This window comes from Suricata suricatta, chromosome 13, assembly GCF_006229205.1.
Source record: "Suricata suricatta isolate VVHF042 chromosome 13, meerkat_22Aug2017_6uvM2_HiC, whole genome shotgun sequence".
NCBI lineage: Eukaryota > Metazoa > Chordata > Mammalia > Carnivora > Herpestidae > Suricata > Suricata suricatta.
Genome location: NC_043712.1, coordinates 7,850,585 through 7,875,127, shown reverse-complemented (window position 1 = coordinate 7,875,127; position 24,543 = coordinate 7,850,585). Strand labels below are relative to the sequence as shown.

General features: G+C 50.3%; 1 protein-coding gene across 7 annotated transcripts in view; it reads left to right on the top strand.

Moving 5' to 3' along the window:
- Positions 1 to 24,543, top strand: part of RALGPS1 (Ral GEF with PH domain and SH3 binding motif 1) — a 242,937-nt gene that overhangs the window by 181,870 nt on the left and 36,524 nt on the right. For all 7 annotated transcript variants that reach the window (XM_029920466.1, XM_029920465.1, XM_029920461.1 and 4 more), the window contains 3 exons: positions 13,106 to 13,243; positions 15,395 to 15,488; positions 20,604 to 20,671. In XM_029920466.1, the coding sequence (XP_029776326.1) occupies positions 13,106 to 13,243; positions 15,395 to 15,488; positions 20,604 to 20,671 (300 nt within the window). The remainder of the gene's footprint in view (positions 1 to 13,105; positions 13,244 to 15,394; positions 15,489 to 20,603; positions 20,672 to 24,543) is intronic.

The window sequence follows — 24,543 nt, the reverse complement described above, 5'->3', positions numbered from 1 at the left end:
GGTCTCCAGAAGGTGACCAGGAACCCAGAGTCAAGGGAACCCTTGACTTTGAACCCTTTCCAAAGGGAACGGAGGCTGGTGGGCAAGGGAGAGGCAGCACAAGGAGAGTGAGTGTGGGTGGACCAGTCTGCAGCAGGACCCCAGCCTCTCCCCTCCCGTCCCCCCCACCGGCACCCACAATCTCAGGCCATGGCCAGCACTGGCCTGAGTACTTCTAGTGCCCCCTGCCGGTGGGGCCAGTCTTCTCTTTCCCTGGGGATGTTAGCTCTGGCCTGGTGCTACCCAGCCTGCAGACCCAGACCCTTGAGTATCAGGGCTGGAAAAGGCCAGGCCAGCAAAGGCTGGGCTGGACCCAGGCCCGTGGGGTCTGGCTGGGCCATGCACCCCGGGTATACACTGTGACCTGGGAGAAGGCCCCCACTGTGGAGCAGGAGGAGCTCCCTTAAAGTGGGTTTTCTAGCACAGTCCTCTGGGGGCTCACATGGTCTCATCTCTGGTGAGAAAGAGAGTGATCAAAACACCTGAGCTTGAAAACCACAAATAAATGCGTAGTCAGATACCCTTTTTCTTCCAGAGAGGCCCACGGAGTCTTTGAGTATTTCATTTCAGCAAATTCGGAAAAGAATTTGCTTTACAAAAGTGAAAATTGGCTTGGATCTAGCTAACCCTCTGAAAATCTGTTGCTTGTTTTCCAGAGAATGCAGAGATTGGTGATTGAGGTTTAGAACGCCACGTTTTATTGAACAGTTTCCATTGAGTAATGAATAAATCTGACAGTTTTTACCTTTGCCTCCCTTAATTTTCTGTTACACTTAAAGACTAGGTGAAGTGTGGTCACAGATACGTGAGCACATTAGAGGAAGTGGAAAATACTTTGGTGGATGAAGCAGCCGTCTGTGTGAGCTCACTCTCTGGCTGGGATCCTGGTGGCCTCGGACGTCCAGGAAGCCTTTCCGTGCACAGTAGCGAATCTCTGCGCCAGGGTTGGAAAGACAAGCTCTGGAGTGTTTTCCTTGGCACGTGGGCAGCCTCAGTTCTACCCAATATGAGGCAGGTTTCCGAGGCTTTCACTGGGGGAATCATCTTACGTTTCCTTCTGGTGACGTCAGCTACTCTGGGAGCCCATTATAGCACTCAGAGAAATGTGGGTATTTAGCTTGGAGATGCCAGAACACATGGCGGACCCTGACGGGGTGGCCGTGGACTGGGGTGCCCCGCAGCCAAGGCCATGCTTTTCCACTGAGCATTGGACTTTCAGCACCAGACCCAAGAGTCAAGAATGTACAGATAAAGATCCAATATCCAGTCAGGTTGTCCCCCAAACATCTTCTGAGCCACCCACCCTGTGCTAGGCTCAGTGCTGGCCCCTTGAGATTGCAGCACTGGATAAGACCAGGTCCTTGTCACGGAGTGTGTGATAGATACCGTGACTGGGGGAAGGGCAGTGTGCTCCAAGGAGAAGGCTAATGGCCGGAGGAGAAGGCTGAGTGGGCCAGGGGACCACATGCCCCTGCTGGTTCCGGGAACCACAAGAGGCCCACTCGGCTGGATTAGCGCGTGAGGAGAGAGCGGGAGAAGAGACCAGAGGTGCAGGCAGGGCACAGAACACTTGCCCACTAGGGATGGAAAATCATTGGGTTGACTGTAAGATGGGCAAAAGCATGGTCTAATTAGGTTTTAGAAAGATTATGGGATGCAGAATGGATCAGAGGTGGAGACCAAAAGCAGAGAGAGGAGGCAGGAGGTAAGAAAGTGTTAACGGTGGCCTGGAGACAAGATTAGAGGCAGTCTGGAAAGGCTGGTGGTCTTTAAATCAAAATCTAAAGACCAAGGGATGCCTGGGTGGCTCAGTTAGTTAAGAGGCTGACTTAGGCTCAGGTCATTATCTCGTGGTTCGTGAGTTCGAGCCCCACGTTGGGCTCTGCACTGACATCTAGCTCAGAGCCTGGAGCCTGCTTCAGATTCTGTATCTAGCTCTCTCTTTGACCCTCCCCTGCTCACATCCTGTCTCTCTGCCTCTCAAAAATAAACAAACATAAAAAAATTTTAAAAAACAAACAAATAAACAAAAAACCTAAAGACCAAGTCTTCACCGGAGCTAAGAATGCTGGGAAAATCATTGTGTAAAATCTTAGCTGCATCCTCCCTGCCCTGAAAGTGTTTGTTTCTTTAATAGTTGAAAAGAAGGAGAGAGGGAAGATAGACCTTGCTTTCTTTTATATTTCTTTTTATTTATTTATTTTGAGAGAACCTGAGCAGGGGAAGGGCAGGAAGAGGGAGAGAGAGAGAGAATCCCAAGCAGGCTCCACACTGTCAGTGCAGAGCCAGATGCGGGGTTCAAACTCACGAATTGCAAGACCATGACCTGAGCTGAAATCAAGAGTCGGACGCTCAACCAACTGAGCCACCCAGGTGCCCTGTGACCTTGCTCTTTTATATTTCTAAAAGTAGTATGTATTCATAACTAAAGTCTCCAAAAATATAAAATTCTATAAAGCAGGAAATAACCCTAAAATTCCATCCCTAAAGATTGCCACCATTAACATATTGGGCCATAATCCTCTCTCCCTCCATCCTTCCCCCCTCCCCTCCGCTTTGTGTGTGCGCGTGCCAGCATATGTGAATCAGTATAGGTACACAAAATCATACCTGAGTGTTTTCACTTAAAAACACATTGTGGATATCTGTCCATCTCAGTTCTTAGAAATATGTATATTTTATTTTTTTACTTAGTTGCATCATCTTCCACTGCTTGGATAAAAACTCATTTCTCTCAACCATGCAGTTTTTCACAATTATAAATAACAACAATGGCGTAATGAATAATCCCTGTTTGTTTTGCGCATTTGTGAGAATATTGCTATCAAATAGATTTCTAGAAGCGGAATTGCTGGATCCTGGAAAACACTTCTTTGAGATTTTTGATGGATACTGCCAAATTCTCCTTCTAAAAGTTTCTATCACTTTATACTACAGTCAGCCTTTTATAAGTGACTATTTCCATACACTTGTCAACACCAAGTATTACCACCCTTTTCAACCTTTGCCAGTATCAATAGCCAGAAAAAGGAAATCTTGTTCTAATTTGTGCTTCCTTGATTAGTAATGAGACTCAGGCGTTTTTGACGCCTTTACTGACCATCTTCTGTAACATTATTTACCTTTTGTATAGGAGGTCTTTATATGTCAGAAGTAGTGATTGTCTAATACATTGCAAATATTTTTCCCATCTGGACATTTGTCTTTCCCCTTTGAGCATGGCACTTTCTGTGATGAGGCATCAGTGTTTCTGTGCAGGCGGAGTCCAGTACGTCAGCCTTTCCTGTCATGGCTTGAGTTTTGTGTCACACTCAAGTCTTTGCACACCTCCAGGTTATAAAAAGATTCTCCTCTGTTTTATTCTAGTGCTCTTCTTCCTGTTTAGATTCCAATCCCCAAATCAACTGGAATTTATTCTGTTGTAAGGAATGAAGTAGACATCTAGCATCGTATTTTCCTAAATGGATAATCTTTTGTCCCCACGCCATTTATTGACAGACCCTGTTGACTACTAACGTACCCTTGTCCTCCGCCATATTTCTGTGTCCATGCGAATGTGCTGCTGGGCTTTCTCCTCTCCGTCTCTGGCTTGTCTGATTCTGGAGGACGGCCACCGTGCACGATGACTGTAGGTTCTTAGCACATTTGATAACAAGCCTCTTTTGTCATCCTTCTTTCAAAAATGTTCTAGTTTCGCGTATTTACTCTTCCAGGTGAACTTTGGAATCCATTTTGGGATCACATGAATGGTATATTATTAGTTAGGCAATAATTGACATTCTCACAATGCTGAGTCTTCCCATGTGAGATCATTAGGGCTGTCCTCATTATTTCTGTCTTCTTCCATATCCTTAAGCTATATTTCATTAGTTTTTACCTTCATTACCAAAGTGTTACATTCTCATTGTGACAAATAAAATACAGAGTTGGAGAGACAAGTTCCTATTTGAATGAATTGTGCTTTTATTGTAGTGAAGGAGACTCTTCAAAGAAGGATTAGTAAGCCTAGGATATGTGCATATGTAATTTTAATAAGTTATATAATTTTTCTGTCAAATGTTTATTAAGTTTACTCCCAGGGTTTTATAGTTTTGTTTTTACTATACCTCTCCTTTTTTTTTCCATTTTTCCTTTTTTTTTAATGTTTTATATTTATTTTTGAGAGCCAGAGAGAGACAGCACGAGCAGGGGAGGGTCAGAGAGAGAGGGAGACACAGAATCTGAAGCAAGCTCCAGGCTCTGAACTAGCCATCAGCACAGAGCCTGACGTGGGGCTTGAACCCACAAACTGTGAGATCATGACCTGAACTGAAGCTGGACGCTTAACCAACTGAGCCACCCAGGCGCCCCCTTTTTTTTCCCTTTTCTAACTGATGATTTCTAGTATATAAGAATGCTGTTGACTTATTTATATTTTCTTTGAACTTAATTCTATTATTTACCACTAACAGTTTTTAGTTGAGTGTCCTAGATTATCAAATTATATAACTAATATGATAACTGATTATATCACCTTAAAATAATGGCAATATTATAGGTGTCATTAATAGTTACAACACATTTCTTTATCTTGTTGGATCGTGTATCTGGAATCGTATTAAATGACAGCAGGTTGGCAGATATGTTTAACTCATTCCTATTAATGGTATTTCACATCAAGAACATTGTTTTAATTTCTCTAACGTGCATTCTTTATCACACAAGGAAGTCTGTTCCTAGCTCAGTGCTTTACCAGGGATGGATATTAAAGTTGTCAATGACTTTTTAATATCTATCAAGATATTAAATACCACTGCACTCTTGTAATAAACCTATTTCCTGTATTATTCCTTAATATACTGCTAATTTGATTTGCTGACATTATTTTTAAAATACTGGTGGATTGTATTGCTAATGTTTTATTTGGAATCCGTGGATCTTTATTTATTAATGAGATTGGTCTCTTTTTTATGCTGTTTCTGTCAGGTCTTGGCATAATGGTTATGCTAGAGTCATAAAAAGAACTGCAAAGATTTCTGACTTTGTCTATTTTCTGCAACAGTTTAAATAAGCTCAGGGTTTTTAATTTTTTTTAATTTTTAATGTTTATTTATTAGAGAGAGAGAGTCAGAATGAGCAGGAGAGGGGCAGAGAGAAATGGAGACTCAGAATCCGAAGCAGGCTCCAGGCTCTGAGCTGTCAGCACAGAGCCTGATGCAGGGCTCAAACTCATGATCCAAGGGATCATGACCTGAGCCAAAGTGGAACGCTTAACCGACTGAGCCACCCAGCCCCCCTGCTTTTAATGTTTCATAGACAGGTTCCGTAAAGCCATTTGGATATCGTACTTTTTAATTATAGTATTTTCTCAATATTATTAATAGTTTTTCTGCATTGATCATTGAAGGTGTTTGCCTTTTCTTGAAACAATTTTGGGAAGGCAGATTTTCCTAGGAAGCACCCATTTCATCCAGATTTTCAAATAGGTTAGCATAAAAATGACACATACTGCTATTTTAACATCTCCTCCATATTTGGAATCAAATTCTTTCTCTCTCATCCCTAACATTATACATCTGTGTTTTCTTTCTTTTTTTCCCCCCATCATACATACCAAAAATTGTCTACTTTGACTTTTTCCAAGAACCAACTTTGAGCTTTATTACCCTAGAGGCTTTACTTTTTTTTTTAAACTTATTATTTCTGCTTTTGTATTTTTTATTGTTTTCTCCTACTTTCTTTTGCTTTGTTCTTTTTCTAGTCCTCTGTGATAAACACTAAGTTCACTTCTTGTTTTTACCATTCTTGATTATCAATATATATATTTGTGGCTGTAGATTTTTCTCTAAGTAGAATTTTGTAGCTTCGGCTATATCCACTATGTAGATAGTTTGTGATTTTAATTTTAATTTCTTCTTTCATCTCTGAATTACTTGGAGTGTTTTTTCTTACCCAAATGGTTCATTTTTACAATTTTTTACCCCTGGGGCGGGGGAGGGAATGGAATTGCTCCAGACTTACCACAACCACATGGATTATGAGTATGGGAGGTATAGTTTCCCCGAAAGGAAAATTCAGGGTCTTTTCCAAAAGAGTTGGGAGTGGATATTAGGCAGACACAGGTGCCAATTTCTTCTCTGCTGCTGATAGAATTGTTGAAGACTTTGTTGAGCTAATACATGTAATTTACTTAGCACCGTGTCCAGCACAAAACAAGCCAAATAATACTAACCAGATTAATACCTGCTTGCGCCCTTTCTTACTGCTGATCGGAGTCCGGCACACGCGATACAGTCCCATGTTCCCTAGAGAACATTCGCAAACAGCAGGTTACCCCACCGCGTCTGTAGATTACCAGGTGAGCCCTGTGGCACGGGAGGATCTGTGGTTTTCCTCTTCATTTCACCTCGGGGAGCTAGGAGGAGATTTGGCTCCCCCCGGACCCCAGGATTCTGTGCAGGCTGCAAGCCTGCCCACGTGCCTCTGTGATTCATTAGCCTCAACACCAGGAAATAAACGAGGCCATGTGCTCATCCGAGAAACATGGTCTCTGACCCCCTGACACGTGACTGCCCGGCCCTGCCCCCTTCCTGCGGACCTAGGAAATATTTGTCCCAACATCAGTGAGCTTCTGACGCATTTCATATAAGGCAGATTCTTTAAATGAGGATTTGTTTTGAAGTCCGTGTTTTGCACGATTGATATTAATGAGTGGGCACTATTTAATACTCGTAGTCTTCTGCATCTGATAGGGAGCCTGAGCTGCTGCTGACATCTCGTCCTGCAGTAGACAGACTTGCTTTGTGCTCTCTTAAAAAAAAGAGAGAGACAGAAAGAAATCCTAATGAGCTGCTGCTTTGTTACTTCATTTGGAATTTATCAAGACAGTTTATTTGATCAAACCACACAAGTATAGTTCTGGATGCCAGTGCGCCTCATGTCTGAAGTTGGAAAGTGATCTTTTTGAGGCAGAGCAGGAGAACATGGAAAAAAGTCTTTCATCTCAAACCTTAAAGGAGAAGGAGAGAGAAAATGGAAAGCGTCAGATGGAAATGTGGCATATTTTTATTCTGTGGAGGGTTTTTTTTTCCCCTCAACACAGCAGAATTTTCCTTATTAAATAGATAGCTGTGTGAGAAAAACCAAAACCAGCCTCGGGATGGCAGTGAGGCGGGTGGCAGTGGGAGAAACAAGGGAGCAGTGAGGTCCTGGGCTGCGGCGGAGCCCAGGTGCCAGCCGCGGGCTCTGGCCTTGGGAGGCCGAGGGCGCCCGGCTTCACGCGGGCTCTGCGCCACGGACCATGGGTGTCTCTCAGCTTAAGAGAAGGTGTCTGTTCAGGAGAGCCCCTCCTTTGTCAGCCTGGCACTCCCTCCCCAGGGCCGGGATGTCCTGTGGACACCCCTGGTGGGGGTCCTGCATTCACCGGTAGGAAGGTTTGGCCCCACGCCCCCAGGCTTGGGACGAGCCCAGCTTCGGAGGGCGTGCCCAGGGAGCCGGCTGAGGGCTGCTCACCACCAGCCCCGGGGCTCTCTGCCCCACCATGACAGTCTGGTTGGCACTAGTATCGCAGCCACATAGAGTCACCAGGCCCCGTGTGGGGCGTGGAAAGCGGGAACACAGAAGAATGTTCTGGGTAGCCGTCCATCTCAGAGGAGGTCCAGTCTGCAAGTGGGCAAGCCATGGGGCAAATGGCAGTGGCCAGAAGCTCCTCTGGGAGTGGGGGCAGGTCACAGCATGGGTGGCCGGGACCCTCTCATCCCCGTGCCAGCCAGTAATTCCCAGCCCCCAGCCCTCGGCATGGCTCTCTGTCCCAAATTTTTGGAGTCGGACAAGCCTGAATTCAAATCCTGATCCTCCCTACTTGCAAGCTGTGTGATCTTAGACAAGCCGCTTCACTGCTCTGAGCTTCCATTTCCTAATCTGTAAAATGGGAGAGTGAGAGTGCGTTGTGGGCCGGTTGCCGCGATGGTGCGAGGCCAGCCCTCCTGTCGCACACGGTGGCTGTTACTAGTACAGCTGTTTCCCCAGCGCGTCTGCACCTCCCCCTCGAGCCCTGGGCTCTGGCGTTGCTCAAGCCTGTGGCAGCCAGGGCCAGCGGCTGGCCCATTGCTGCCCATCTTAACAAGGCCATTAACGCAGCATCGTCTGCCGCATTAACTAATAACGAGGACGGGAGCTGAGACATCCCAGCTGTGCCGTCCCCATCCAGATGGGATCTCCCAGCACTGGCCTGAGGTGGGTGGCCACCACGTGGTCGGCATCTGGGTCCCATCCATGGTTATGGCGAACCCAGCTGGGCGCACCCCTCCCATGGGCTCCCGATGTTCTTCCAGGTGGGGTCTGGCTATGGAGACAGGCTCAGGGTCAGCTCAGCTTCTTGGGCACCTCAGGGGTCCAGGTCCCGGGCCAGGAGACTCCCCCTCATCACCTTCATTACCCCAACCACAGTCAAGAAACAGAAGCCACGGGAGGGGGAGAGGCTTGCCTAAGGCCACCCAGCCGGTAAGTGGCAAAGCCAGGGTTCCAAGACTCCTGGCTCCGAGCCCCGCGCTCTCCCACTTATGCCACTGCTGCCTGACATGTGGCAGAGCTGGAAGGGCCCCCGGGCCTGGGTGGGCCCAGTGACGATGAGACCTGGGACAGATAGGCCGCGATGAGTGCCAGGGAGCCAGTGGGGAGGAGACGGAAGGTGTGGCCAGGAGAGGTGGCCACAGTACGGTCGTGAGCCCTCTTGGAGAGTGTTAACCCTGTGGGGGAAAGTAGTCTCTACAGGGAGAGCCACAGCCTGGGGACCTGCGGGTCCCACTGTGCCCCCATCTTGCCTCACCGCCTGTCAGGCACCAGAAGAGCTGGCTGGGGCAAAGGAAGGCCTGACAACATGGCAGCCTGGACGGACAGACCTGTGCTCGAATGCTGCTTCGGCCATCTCCCAGCTGGGTGGCCTCAGACAGGCCACACGGCCCTCTTAGCTTCCGTTTCTGCTGTGAGAAGAGAGCTAAAGCCTCTCTCTGACAGCTGTGTTATTGTTATGAACCCATAATCTGGACAAAGCTCTTAGTTGAGGATCTGGCACATAGGAAGTGCTCGGTTTTGTTACTATTGTTTATTTAAACATTAAGGTAATTTTTATTAAATTACGTTTTAGGGTGTAGGGGTGGGAGATACAGGCGTACAGTTGTGGACCGAGTAAGTGACGGGGATAAAAGACGCAGCACCAAGACTGGAGGTCATGATCTGATAGTGGCACCGCATGGCGACAGATGGCAGCGTCAAGCTCAGCACAGCACGAGTCACTGTGTTTTGCGCCTGAAGCTCTTCAAATAAAAACAGGAATTAAACAAAAGACATAAGATAAATGCTACATTTGAAATACATTTACGAAATTTACTTTCTTATTATTATCACTTGACTCTCAATGTCTCTTCTCTCAGCTCTAAAATGAGGGTAACGATGTGTTTTATGATGTGACCGGGTGGCTTACATAAAATATGCCTTTATTCACGCACTCCTTCACTTAGCTGACGTTCACCACGCAGCCCTGCGTGCCCTGTTCCAGCTGCTGGGGATTGGGCTCTGGAGCAAGACCCACTTCCTGGCTCTGATGAGTTTTAAGTCTGACGGGGGGGAGAATCGGATGTTAAATACATGAATGATACAAATGCGTATCATCTTGCAGTTGTGGTGAGCGCTAACGGTTTGTGGGGCTTAGCACAGCGCTGGCATCGTGCAAGTGGGAGGTGGCTGTGCCTATGATTTCATTACAATTTAGGCTTTTAAATATTTCCTGTTCCGGGCTAATAACAATGCTGAAAAGATTTCCCCGGATTTGCACACCATTAACTGTAAAAGATTTGCTGCCTTTGGGGTAGCTTTTGTCGTGGGAACCGAAGGCTGTTTAGATGGAGTTTCTGTCCAGGCATTGCCGGGGCTCCAGGTCTGCCCAGGTTGCTGGGGACAGGCCTTTCTGGGGAGACACCCCCCTGCCTGCACCCCCCGATCCTCAGCGTGTCACGGTGTTGGCCTGTCCTCCCATGTTCCTGGGAGGTAGACAGGTGTTGGAGGCTGCGTATTTTGGGGAGGGGGTCGCGAACACCCTGACAGCAGAATTAACTCCCAGGGTGCAAGCGGGAGCTGGGCAGGGGCAGGTAGAAATGGGGTGCCACTCCTTTGAAGCAGAGCTTCTCCTGGGCCCTGTTGGCACAACCAGGGTCCCAAGAAGAAGCGGTCCTCACTGGACAACACAGAGCAAGCCTTCCATGCAGAGGGTGTTATCTGAGGAGAGCGGGTTCCCCATGTGGATCGGACGGCCAGTGAGTGGGTCGGAACACAGGCGCAGGAGCCAGACGGACCTGGGCTGCGATCCCGCACCCCCACCGCGAGGCCCGGACAGGTTTCTTCATCTCTCTGAGCTTTAGTTTTCTCCTCAGCCCTCAGGGGTTGATGGCAGGGTCATGTGGGCAAGGAGATGGGTCCCCGGCACATAGCGGAGCCTCCGGTAGCCTCGGTTTTCTCGTTTTCCCTTAGCCTGCCCCCCAGTGTCTCTGCCCCCGGCCAAGTGCTCGTTCTGCCACTCACTGGGCTGGCTTCAAATCTGCACAGAGTCTGCAACTGGAACAAAGGTGCCACGTGTCCCCTATCCCGTCACGTCACGCTCAGCACCAGAGGGGACTTTGTGTTGTGGTTGAAGCAGAAATGGGATTCTCAGGGTTGCCACTGCCGAATCCCTGGGGAGGGGGCTGAATTACATTTTTACAAAGGGAGAGGAAAGGCAAGACCCAAAGAAAGAATACATCTGTGGATTTCAACCTACGAAACTTGGAGCTTCCATACAAGGGAAATTATTTCTAATCATTAAAATTTTGGGAACATGGTGCCACTAAAAAGAAAGGAAGTGGAAATGGCTCCTATTAGAAGTGCTAGCATATGTTTCTGTGATTTAATGGTTTCCCGTAACAATGTGTAGCTATTTTTAAAGCAGACGAATGACTCATGGTATCCAGCAGGAGCAGTCCGCTGTGGTGGCAGGAAGCCTATGCTGTGGGGAGGCGGACTTGGGTTCGACCCCCACCTCCGTCATTTACCAGCTGTGTGGCCCGGAGCAAGTTCTGCTTCCCCTCTGCATTTCCTTTTCCTCCTCTGTAAAATGGGTTGTTGTAAGGATTACTTAGATAATGGATGTATAAGTCAGCACAGTGCTTGTCCATCCGTGCAAAATACTCACAACTTTTGTAATAAATACCTGGTTAATTACATCTGTAGTAATCCTCAGTAGTTCAATAGTAAACTTTGGAGGCTATAAATTTTCCTCTGAGTACCACTTTGGTCAGATCTGATTTGGTCAGATTTTAATATGCAGTGTTCTTATTGATGCTATCTTCAAATAATTTTTTTGTTTTCTATTTTCAGCTTTTCCTTTGACCCAAGAGTTGCTTATGAGAGAGAAAGAAACTGTGTGTGTGTGTGTGTGTGTGTGATTTCTAATCAGTTAGAATTTTTTCTATATTTATTGTTAAATCCTAGATGTAATGTAGTAAGGTCAAAGAATGTGGGTAACATGACATTTGCTTTTTGGAACATAATGAGCATTGCTTTATATTCTAATATGTAACCAGTTTTTGTAAGTATCCCATGGGTATTTGAAAAGACTGATATTTTCATTTATATAACACCAACCTTGTTAATTTTGTTACTCAGTATTCATATATGCATAGGTATGTACATATATCTATATATCTGTGTATATTTTTGTAGGTGCACACAACACGCATATGTACATGCGCGCGCACACACACACACACACACACACACACACATTCTGGAAGAGGCATGCCAAAGGCTCTGTCTGTAATTGTGGGTTTGTTGAAATCACTTCCTTTCTGGCAGTGTTTTGCTTTATATATTTTGATCCAGTGTTGTTTTGTGCATAGAAATTTGTAGTCATTAGATCTTCTCAATCAACTGCACTTTTCGTTAACATCAGTCAGTAACTCCTCTTTGCCTTGTCCGGTGTTCTCTGCCTTGGAGTCTGTTTCACATTGCTACTCCTGCTCAGCCCGCTAGGATTGTCGATGTAGTGATAGTGCCCATGGAGGGCTGCTGGGGGGATATGCCATCACTGTCCATGCACAGTCCTGGAGAGCCTGGACTGTGGATCCGGCTGTACAGCCAGTTCTCCTCGCCCATCCCTGGCAAGGTGGCTTGTCCCAAATTCCAGCTGGGATGATGCCAGGAGGCTATGCTGAGGCTCACCACTGGCCTATCGTGGCAATGTTTTCATATCCCACATTATTTTCTTAGTTTTTAATTTTTTAATGTTTTTTATTTATTCTTTGAGAGACACAGAGAGGCAGCACAAGCAGGGGAGGGTCAGAGAGAGAGGGAAACACCGAATCCGAAGCAGGCTCCAGGCTCTAAGCTGTCAGCACAGAGCCCGATGCAGGGCTCGAACCCACGAACCATGAGATCATGACCTGAGCTGAAGCCAGACCCTTAACCGACTGAGCCACCCAGGTGCCCCCCACATTATTTTCTTATTAAGCACCTTCACGAGAAGTCTCTGTCCAGCCTTTTTCCTTTATACCAAGGACTGTTGCTTTTTTTAATTTCTTCTTTTGTCTCTTAGTTAATTTATGATTTTAGGATGTGTGTGTGGTTGTGTGTGTAAGTAGAAAAATAGACACATAGCTAAGTGAATAAATTAAAAAAAAATGAATTCAGTCCAAATAGGCATTGTCCTGGTTATGACACCTTGGACCTATTAAATGTCATCGGTTGGTGAAATATACAAGTATCCATGCCTTTCGTGTCCTGTTGGGTTACAGGTAAAAACCCTTGTGGCTGGAGAGTGTATGAACTAGAAATGCTGAAATCTTGCCAGCATTCATTTTGGTTGTCACTCAGACGTTTGATTACATTTGAGCCATCTATGTGTAAGATTAGTAGTTGGGATTGGAATTGAAGTCAGAATAATATCTCGGTTTTCCTTAGCCACCCTTTCTACCTTCTAGCACAGCGGTACCGTTTTGGGCTATTTTGTTCTGATTCATGCCGAGTGCCCACCATTACTATGTATCTTCTTTAATTTTAGGTATCTATCTTCTGGATTTAATCTACATCGATTCTGCGTACCCTGCCTCAGGCAGCATCATGGAAAACGAACAAAGATCCAATCAGATGAACAATATTCTCCGAATAATCGCCGATTTACAAGTTTCCTGCAGCTACGGTTGGTGCCCCGGTGGCTGGGATTGTGAGATCTTACTTCACTGAAATTTGGATTCAGCACCTCATCAGTGAGAAAGCTCTAGAAACTAGGAGGTCCCCACAAACCTCTTCATTTTGATATCTTGAGCACCCGACATGTACAGGACCCACTACCCACAGGCTTGATCTTCGAAGACGGTGAAAACTAGATGCTCCCGTCTCTGTGTTCTAGACAAGGAGGCTGAGGCTGACGATAGTTCAGTCACTTGTCTGAGATCCTGCGTCTGGGGGGTGGCAGCGCCCAGGTCTTTCTGGCTCCCGGGTCATTCATCCGTGGGGAGCTCTGTGGGCAGCCCCTCGCCAGCTCTCCCCCAGGAGGATTCAGGGACCCAGGTTTCTCCATGTTGTGGCTCCACCTCCAGTGGCCTCCACATCCATCTGGCAGATGTAGGAAGGAAGAGAATCATCCAAGAATAGGTTTTATGGGCCAGATTCGTACATAATGCTCATCATTTCTGCTGGGGAGGCTGGGAAAAATAATCTAGCTGTGGGCCTAGAAGGGAAAGGGAAATGACTTGGTAAAACCTAGCCAGGCTCCCGCTCTACACGGCCAGATATAAAGTGAGATGGTTGTCGGAGATGAGGTTGAGGACCTGAGAAGTCAGAGCGCTGGGTGGGGCATCCATGCAGGTGATGACTTCACCCAGGATGCCGATGGACGTGGCTGTGCGCACCTCCACCGCGAGCCGGGTGCCCAGGTGCTCTGGGAATGGTGGGATGACCAGGGCGCCAGCCGGGAGAGTCAGCACAGAAGAGAGGGATGGGTGGTAGAGCCGCAGGGATGTACCTCCGTGGAGCAGGGTTTTCACAGAGGCTGGAGGAAGAAGAGTCTGGAAGCAGCAAAGGGGGACAGGAAGGAACCCAGCCCCGCCTGCAGTGGCATGAGAAAGCCGACTGCCTCCTCGGGGAAAGCCACAGGGAAGCCGGCGGGGGCTCTGTAGGGCGGGCTTGCTGACGCAAAAGCCCCCCTCCACGGACACTTCCAGATCAGCTGCCCTTTTCCATTCACACGTACATCAGCACCCACTGTCCCCCCTGCAGGGCAGCGACACACACGGCTTTGGGGTCGGACAGACTCAAGCTCAGATCTCAGCGCTGCCTCCTGAAAAGTACTTTCTCCTAAGTCTGAGGTTTTCTCACCAGTAGCGGTGGGGACATAGTGCGTGCAGAGCCCTTAGCACGTCCCAGCATTTCCAGAGAGCTCAGTAAATCCTCATTCTGCTGTCACCTTCGTACCCGCGTCTTCTCCGTCATCAGCTTTGGGAAGCAGGTGTCATTATCCCCACTTCAGGACAAGGACACAGGCTCTAAAGAAATAAGAGGACCTGTTCCAAGTCTTGCAGCTAAGGGGCGGAGCTGTCGGGAGCTCCTCCCAGCACCTGGACGCACGTCCCCCGAGAGCAAGGGCCCTTCCCCACCCCCTTTCTGCTCCTTTACTGCCTCCCCCACTTCCCTTACCTTGTTCTGTCCTTCCCCGTGAGGAACGGCAGAGAGGACACAGTTTTTGGCCCCCTCAGAATATAGCGACCGTGAAGTCCTGTGGAGGGCATCTGACATCAGTCACTCTGGGGGCGAGGCTGTGTGGCGTGGCAGAGGCCTCCAGGGACAGAGTGGAAACCTGGCTCTGCTGCTCAGTGATGCGACCTTTGCCAGCTGCCATAGTTTCTTTCTCTGTGCAATGGGCACATTATTTCCCCCAAATGAGGCAGGCGTGACGGTTAAAGCAGACGCCTCCTGGAAATCACCTGCCACCTAGCCTGGTGCAGCAGGTGCCCAGGCTTCTGGACCCCTCCCTGCCTTCCCGGGATGGAGCAGCTCCAGCCCGGGGGCCAGACTCTCGGGCTGCACTAGGACCTGGGCTGGACCTCCGCAACGGCCTGGATGGGGTTTGCTCATTCGTCCTGCATTCCTGTCACACAGGGGGTGGGAGGCTCGCCCAGTTACCCCGTGGATGCCTGTCTCCGGGCACATACACCCTGTTCTGGTCTGTTCTGGAGGCCTTTCTCTCCTTGGCCAAGGACCTGTGGTGATTTCGGGGTGTGTGGCCCGCTTCTCATTTGAGGCCTGGAGGTGGGGAGAGACTGAAGCCTCTGGTGTCGCCTGTGTTTCACAGATCACCTCACAACCCTGCCCCACGTGCAGAAGTACCTGAAGTCCGTGCGCTACATTGAGGAGCTCCAGAAGTTTGTGGAGGATGACAACTACAAGTAAGTGCCCGCTCCCTCGCCTGGCCCTCGGGGACCAGCGACTGGCTGGTGATGGCACTATGTCACTCAGGCACAGAAACATCCTATGACCTCCGGCCCCACGGAGCCCACAGCGGTGCCGTCTGAGCATCTCCTGCTTAGGGCTGCCCCAGCCACACAGGCTCTGTGTTCTGGAAGGTGTTCTGTGAACTTCTCAGCCTGGCTTTCCCAAATCGCGTGGGTAACGTGAATTTAGGCTCCATAATGCAAGCTCTGGCTCCGGGTTCTCACGAGTGACCCCCTCGCTCCCTGGCGCTGGGTGGAAGGGCAGCACTGTAGCCATACTGCCAGGCGGGCAGACGGAGCTCTGCAAGACGTTCTCGCGGACGAGGCAGCTCCCGGTGGCCCCAGCTTTCCGCAGGACTCTCGCCGTCCAGCACCAGCCGAGGCCCCGTCTCCGTCTCGCTCAGCCCTGTGGAGTCGACTCAGGTCCCAGGAAGACCCCTGGGGGCCCTTTGCCCTCATCTTCCACTCACCCTCCTCTGGCTCTCCGTTCTTCCTTAACTTGTGGCGCCTGGGAATTTGTTCAGCATGTCTGTATATTTAGAGCGAGAGAAGGAGGAATTTTCATATCAACTCCGTCCACCACATTGATTGGACATCCTCCTGGCTCATTTTCAGCTTGAGGCCAACTAAGAGCCTCAGTGCTCTTCACACGACCTGATCCACCAAGACAAGTCTCAGCCATCTTGTCACTGATCATGCTCCCTGAATTGTCAACTTCACGGTGCGTTCTTTCAGATCTCATCTTGCTGGCTGCTTCCGGCATGCCATCTTCTTTTGGATCCCATTATTCAATGCATTCCTTTTTAGTCTCTTCCAGTTTCGTGTCTGACAATCTGGCTTGGTCTTCATCAGAATCACTGAAAACGATGGAGAACCGTGGTCACTAGGGACGCCTCCAGGTTACTCCTGAGTCGCCCACTAGAACCTTGGGGACGGCTGTCCAAATAGCGCCACATCTGGCCGTGTCACTCGTAGTCGTTCTCAGCCCAGGCTGCCAATCCGAGTCACCCGGGAAGCTTGATAACCATCCCTGTTTGTGGTAGAGCCTGGAAATTTGTATTTTCTCAATGCTCCCTGGGTGGTTCTAATAATCAGCCATCTTTGGGAGCATAGACATAATAATACCGTTAGTTGCTATATAATATTTTACTAAAGCAGGGCATAATATGAAATTTTGATCTATTACATAATAGTTAACAACAACAGATAAAGGGCAGAGATTACCATTAAAACTATGTTTGCCACAAATTAAGCTCATTTTACTTACAAAGCTTTTGCTGTTCCTGAAGAGAGTATGCCGGAATGTGAAATCATTCCCACTTAGGTTCTGGGATAATATTTTCCATTTGTGTGCCAGTAGTTCAATTATTAAATTATAATTAAAGAAACAGCAGTTTTTCATTAACACTAATATCCTTTAAGGAGTAAAATGGTCTATAAATACTTCTGACCATGAGATAATCCTTGGCCAAGCTGCAGATTGTGAGTAATTACTCCTTCCATTCTGAAGGGCATCGGGCACCCCCAGCACTCACTGCTAACGACAGTTGGCCCGGAGGTTACAAAGGCCCTTTGTTGTGGTCCAAGTGGGCAAGCCAAGGGAAGAAGCCTGCACTCCAGTCCCGGGCCTCAGACCGCGGAGGGGGTCCCTCCCCTGGGTGACACAGGACAGGCAGGGCTTGTGATTCTACAAGAGGAACCCACACTCCGTGGCCCAGCCTATGCCCCAAAACTTGCTCCCCACCCGAAAGGACACAGTGGCTTCATTATTACCTGATGACAAAACATTATTTCACTTTATTTTATTTTATTTTATTTTATTTGAGAGCAAGCAAGAATGGGGGGAGGGGGAAGAGGCAGAGAGAGAATCCCAAGAAGGCTCCACGCTGTCTACACAGAGCCCGACGTGGGGCTCAGACTCACAAACTGCAACATCTGACCTGAGCCAGAATCAAGAGTCAGACGCTCAACCAACCGAGCTACCCAGGTGCCCTGACAAAGCATTTCTAATACCTTGTCCCCATCTGCTTTGGAGACACTGTGCCAAGGGGCCCAAACAATGCTTTGTTTTTTCTTGACTCTTAGTCTATTTCATTTTATTTAAGAAAAAATTATCCAGATTCCTGGGGCGCCTGGGTGGCTCAGTTGGATAAGCGTCCGACTTCAGCTCAGGTCATGATCTCATGGTTCATGGGTTCAAGCCCCATGTCAGGCTCTGTGCTGACAGCTCATAGCCTGGATCCTGCTTCTGATTCTGTGTCTCCCTGTCTCTCTGCCCCTCCCCTGTTCACGCTCTGTCTCTCTTTCTAAAAAACATTTTTAAAAAACAAAATAAAGAAACATTACCCAAATTCCCACCACCTAGAAAGCATGACCTTTAGCATTAAGTGAACATAATTTTGGACAATTTTTATGCATAAGAAGTGCATATAGACAGAGGAATGGACAGATGGATAGATGGAGTGATAGAATTTATTAAAATCGGGCCACGGTACATTTGCTATTTTTAATTGGAAGTATTTTAACTTAACGAGAAACAAACTGAAATAAAATATAAGGAATTGCTCGCTCTTCAAATAATATTTCTTTAGCACAAGAGATATGATTTCCTAAAAGAGTCTTCTAAGATTAACAAGAGAGGTCAGGAGAGACACGAAGAGGCTTGAGTCAGTGAGTTCTGGTTTCACTGGGTCTCTGCTGAGCGCGGGGTCAGCTGACTAGTTAGCAACAACAACATCAGCCCTCCCCCCCCTCCCCCTCCCCTACGATGAGAACATCAGCCCCTCCCCCCTCCACTTCCCCTTCACCGTCATCCAGTTTTTTGTTAGTCGCGTTATTATTACTACACAGTCCAAGTTTATAACACACACGTGGTGTTCAGGAACCATAATTCCTACTGGTTAGTGTTTCGAAACCGATTCAATTCTTACCACCTGTGTTCTTCCCCAGCTTTTCCATTCCTGGAGTCTTTGTTTTAACGACTCCCTTATTTAGCTGCATTTCGTCAGGAAGCAGGTTTTCGCGCGGGTCCTGCACGCTCTGATTTCCCTCGTGGAAACATCCACAGGTGACCGGCCTCGCCTTGCTGGGCCCTCTCCGCCAGGACTCGTGGGCCCTGCTGCGTTGCCCTCGGGCACTGGCTGCTGCTGTAGAGAGGGCTGAGCCAGTCTGATTCTGTCCTCTTGCAAGTGACTTGTTTTATCTGCCTGGTAGGTAACGGATCTCTTTAAGTTCAAAAGCGCAACAAGAAGAATGGCTCCCAGTGGAGGGTTCTGTACCAAATTTCCCTGGAACGTGGCCTGCTCTTTCTTCAATTCAGGATCCTTTGGGTTATCTTTGACTTCTTCTTCTGTGCCATTTCTTGGCTTTCCTCTTTCTAGGACTCTGGGCATCCGTACGTTGGGTGCTGTCTGTCTTCCATGTCTCCTAGCTCCTTTCTAGTGGCTATAATCTCTGTCTTTTCATCAACAGACACTTGGACGATCTACTCATTTGGTCCTTGATTGGTTCCCCTAGGACCCCAGGCTCTCTTCATCTAACTCCTTTGTATCATCTCATTTTTCGGGTCTGGCTTTATTCACCCCACTTTCCAAATAAACTGTTCTCCTCACAGCACTTGGGGGGATCTCCTGTGTTCCTCGGGGCCACCTCCTGAGCTGAGCAATCTGAGCAGTGCTCTGTTCTGTTCTGTCTCTCTTTGTGTGAAAGGACATTTGCTAGCTTGCCACACCGATTCTTTTTGCTTGCTCCCATTTTGAAAAGCTCCATCTGGGTATTCGATGGCTCTGATGGAGGGAGGTGACATCTGACCCTGCTCCCACGTGTGTAAGATGGGCTGGCTTTTCTTCCTGCCGTGCCTCCCTTCTTCCGTAGCCCGGGGGAACAGGGCTCGGTCCAAGGAGGCAGGGAGCATGCGGTGTGTTCTAGATACCAGAGTTCTATTAAAGCCTGCATCAGTGTTCCCTTTACCTTGTAGGGGGCTGTATCCCATGCCCTCAGGTTTGAAATGTTTACTTATTTTTGAGAGAGAGAGATCATGAGCAAGGGAGGGGTAGAGAGAGAGGGAGACAGGATCCAAAGCAGGCTCAAGGCTCCGAGCTGTCAGCATAGAGCCAGATGTGGGGCTCGAACTCATGAGCTGTGTGATCATGACCTGAGCTGAAGTTGGATGCCTAACCGACTGAGCCACCCAGGTGGTCCTGGATGCCCTCAGGTGTCAAATCGCCCCCTCAATGGAGCCTTTTTTTCCATCAGAGTACCCACCATACTGTTCACCCATTTCACCCATTTCTTGCCAACACCTACCGAGAAGCCTCAGACAGTAGGACAGGAGCCGTGCACTGCATTGCACCTCTCGGTCAAACTCTGCAATCCTCTTTTTCTTTCCTTGGCCACAAGTTTCCTAAGTTCATGGCTTCAGGTCATTGCCTTTTCTTGCTGAGTTGCATCTGGTAAGTTCTTCTACTCCTAAGCCTTTATAAGTATTTGTTGGTTTTGTTGGGGGAGGTGGCATCTGGCATCTGGCTTCACTCTGTCATCTTCACCCAGAAGTTCTTAATCAGCACTTAAAAAACAATAACATTGAGGTGCCAGTCCTCATAATGCATCCATTGCCTTGTACCTCTCTGGGGGCATCCAAGAAGGGGTGCAGTGTGGTGATTAGAATCCCTGATTTCAGGTCAGACAGCCCTGGGTTTGATGCTTGCCCTGCCCCTTGCTAGCCCGTGAATTTGGGGAGGCTACTTAGCCTCGCTGCTCCTCAGTAGCTGGGGACAATAGATGTACCGAGTCTACAGGGGCCTTGAGAATGAACACTTTCGTGCCCAATAGACACGGAGCCGCGGTGACTCTCGACTGCATCTTCCTTAACCATTGTTCCCGGGTCATGGAAATCCCCTGGGGAACCTCAGAGGGAAGTGGCCAAGACCTGGAGCAGACCCCGAGGTACTCCTGCGCTCCGAGACTGTAGCCCTAGGCAGCAGGCCCGTCTCCGAACTCTGAACGCGCATGTGAACAGTCCCCCTCCGGTACACCTAGCCTCTCTGACCTCGTGAAAATCTTCCTTTCCAGACTGTCCCTCAGAATTGAGCCCGGAAGCAGCTCTCCGAGACTGGTCTCTTCCAAGGAAGATCTTGCAGGTATTCTAGTCACCTCAATGGGGGGACACACCCACTGATAGCCTGGGCATTGCTGCCAGGGCTGGCCCTGACTGTGGGTCAAGGGCACGGTCAAGTTGCAGGTTGGCAAACTCGCGGTCCTGGTAGACCCTTGCAGGTCAGCCTTCCAGGCTCCTAATCCATGGGGCCCCTGTGGGACGCCACTGGGCTCGGGCTCCCTGGAAGAGCCTGGCACCCAACAGCCCCAAGAGACGCCAGATCAGAAGCCCAGGCTGGGAACATGCACAGGGTAGGGAAAACTCTAGGATCTTCTCTGAGTCACCTGGGCCTTTATCATCGGGGCTGCTGGGTTGATCTACCCTGGAGGGACACACAGGATGCCTGGGTATTTGGTGCCACCAGACACAGATGGCTCCCCCTCCTGCAGCATCAGCTTTATTCACAATTTTGGGACACACACAATGTCCCTAGTGATTAAGGGGGATGGGGACAGGGTTCCTATTAGAGGGATGCAGGAAATAGCAACAGGATTCTAAAGCAATTGTTTAGGGCCATAGAAGGAACAGTAGGAAACACTAACCATTCAGGACTATCTCTTCAGGAGGTGATGCCAAAATTCAGGAGCAGAGAGCCGGCTCAAATCGGAAAAATGTTCTGCCCTTGAGTCTCCTTCAAATTAGTTTGAGGACGAGGCCTCTGCCGCCTTATCTGGTTAACGTGTCTTAACACGATCAGCCAGGTCTCTGGCCTTCCCCAGGTGCCAGGAAGTGCCCACACCCACACTTTATCTTTCTACCCTCTGGACAGTGCCGGAGGATTCATCTCCGAGTGCCCTTTCTTACCGTGTGATTCCCTCCTTCCCCCCCGCGGCGCCTGGCCCATGCCCACTTCTCTCCCCCTGCGTGCAGGGGCCGTTGAGCAGAGAGAGGTGGGAGGGCCCGCCATGAGCTAGGCGCCCAGCGGTACGAGGCGAAGACCTGCCCACACGAGAAGGCTGGGGCTTTAGCAGGGGAGATTGGTCACAAGCCACGAGGGGGTAAGGCGTGGCACGGGAAGAGAGATGGCAGAGGGCGGGTCTCCACCTTGGCTTGGGGGCTCTGCCTCTCTCCAGTGACTCTCCATCCACAAGCCGAATTCAAGTCTCATCTGTGCCTGAGAGAAGCAAGGCCTCTGGAAAGTCCCCCAGCCAGGCCCTTTGCACATGCCCGGAATCCCTTTCCCTCTTATTTCCATGGTCTGCTGTTGCTCATCATTCTAAACTCAGAGAGACTTCAGTTCAGCCCTTTGTTTCTTTATGACACTCCAACTTGTAGTTCTTCTCTTCGGGCGGGGGCCTCACTTTGTTCCTGGTGAGTCTCCAACCCCGGGTGGCATCAGGCTTTGTGCTCCACAGAGGCCCAGCCCTTGCGGGGCTCGGGGCTGAATGGATGGAAGGGAGGAAGCGGCAGGCTGAGGCTCCGGGTGGGCCCTTGGTGCACGCTGGCGGGTGTGCCCAAGAGGGTCTCGTCGCCGTAGCCTCGCGCCTGAGCCTCAGAGCCCCCCCCCCCCCGCAGTGCCCTGCACCCCCACCTGCAGCACAGGCAGCCTTATCTGCCAGCCGTGCCCCCCTCCCCAGCATCAGCCGCGCGGGCCTGCAGACTGCTTGTTCTCAGGGCTGTTGGTAGCAGAGGCCTCGCCTTCCCCCAGGCATCTGTCTGCCCCAGAAGGTCCCTTCACTTGACCAGCACCTGCCCCACACCTCCTCCCTGAAGTGACCAGGGCCCCACCTCCGCCCCCAGTCCGGTTCTACACCGAGCATCACGGGCTCCCCCTGCGAGGCCCGAGTTTGTAGACCAGGAGCTAGGCTCAGAAAACTAGCGTTGCTAATCCGGGGCCTCAGGAGCTGAGCCTCTCACTGAGCCCCGGGCAGGCTAGGAGGAGCTGCATTGACTTTTGACCCCTGCCTATGCTAGAAACAGCTGGTTAAACCTCCAACTCCTGGTTTCAGCTCAGGTCATGATCTCACTGTTCATGAGTTCAAACCCAGCTTTGGACTCTGTGCAGATAGCATGGAGCCTGCTTGGGTCTCTCTCTCTCTCTCTCTTTCTCTCTCTCTCTCTTTCTCTCTCTCTCCCTCTCCCTCTCTCCTCCTCTCTCCCTCGCTCTCCCCCTCTCCCCCCTCCTTCTCTCTCCCTCCCTCCCTTTCTCTTTCAAAATAAATAAATGAACTTTAGAAACCAGTGCCCAGGAGCCAAGACCAAGCCACTGGCCCGGGCTCCTCAGGTTTGCCGGACTCTCTCCTATTACAGCCGCTGTCACCTCCTTCTGGCTCTGTCGTTTATCAGCCATTAAGGCCAGAATCCAGCAAATCAGCACCACCAGCCCGAATCCTGGCAGGGAGCAGATTGCCCCCCACAGCCCCCCACCCAGCTCACATGAAGAGACTCTAGCAAAGGTGAAATGGGAATTACTAAAGAACAGGGAGGCGCCTCTAGGCTCAGGGACCCGGGAAAGCAGAAGTGTCACCCACTCCAGTGACGGCTGAGCTGAGGAGGACTCGGCGTCTGAGGGGGCACACAGAACAGCCGGCGTACCTGCCCAGCCTCAGTTTCCTCTTCTGTAAAGTGGGCATTGTAATGTGTCCCTCACAGCATTGTTGTGAGAGTGTATTGTGACCACGTGTGTGAAACACAGTCCTGGCACACCGAGCACTCACATCAAGTGTAACGTTATTGGGATGATGTGATTGTCGTCAGGGTCTCTGTCACTGAATCAGCCTCCGGATTTTAGTGACACGCCGCTGTCTCAGGGATGCTTTCCTCCCTCTGGACACCCCCCCATCCCCCGTTAACCCCGGGGCTGCAGGCCGTGGCCCGGGCCCAGCCCCCCCCCCCACTTGTGTGGAGTGCACCACACCCATCCGTTGACGTCGTCCGTGTCTGCTTTCCGTGACGGTGGCCGAGCTGAGTGTTTGGGACAGAGACCCTATGGCCTCCAAAGCCTAAAATATTCACCATCTGGCATTTGACGGAAAGTCTGCCAAGCCGGTGTCGCACACTCTTGCAGGGCCGGCCTGTGCTCCTCCACGGCACTTCCCTCTGTGGGAAGGACATGGTTACCTGTGCCTGTCTGTGCCTGTCTGTGCCCTGTCTGTGCCCGTCCCCGCCCCGCCGAAGGCCCCCTGAGGTAGGGACCCGGCCCCCGGGGGGCCTCGCCTGCCCTCGCGGCTCCTTCGGGCCGGATCTCCGGGCTGCTGGCCGGGCCGCCGGGCCGCGGGCACAGGGCTGGGGAAGCGGCTCAGGGCCCCCCGCTGCTGACTCCGCACTCCCTCCCGGGAAGCGCTGACGCGGCAGTTTTCACACGGTGGTGCGAGCCCGGCTCGCAGGGGTGTTTTCCACCGTTTTCCAAAGCCCTGGCTCCCGCCCTAGAAGCAGGATGTTAAGGTTTTCATTGATCACCAGAGAGCCCGGGAGCGTCTGGAAGGCTTCCGATGCACTCAGTGGTCCTGGCTTCCCACCCACGGCCTCGCCGCCTCTCCCAGGACGGCCAGGCTGCTGCAGCCAGGGACAGCCGAGGGGTCCTGCAGAGGGCGGGACCAGGGGGGCAGCTCCCAGGAGGCCTCCCCCCCATCTGGCAGTCAGACCGGGCTGCGTGGCAGGAGCCCGACCAGGCCCAGGGACAGGAATGTGCCTCTTGCAGTCCCAGGAATGGGAGGAACGCGGCGGCCTCCCTCGGCTCCTCGGGATGGGGGTTCGAGCTACAGCTCCGGGCTCCCTCTCCAGCAGTCAGGCACCCTCTCCACACCTGCCAAGGAGAGGCCCCAAGATGTGTTCATGGGTTTTTGCACCTCTGACACACGTGCCAAGGGCCTGCTGGGAGACAGACACTCACAGTGAGCCAGACACCCAGTGGAA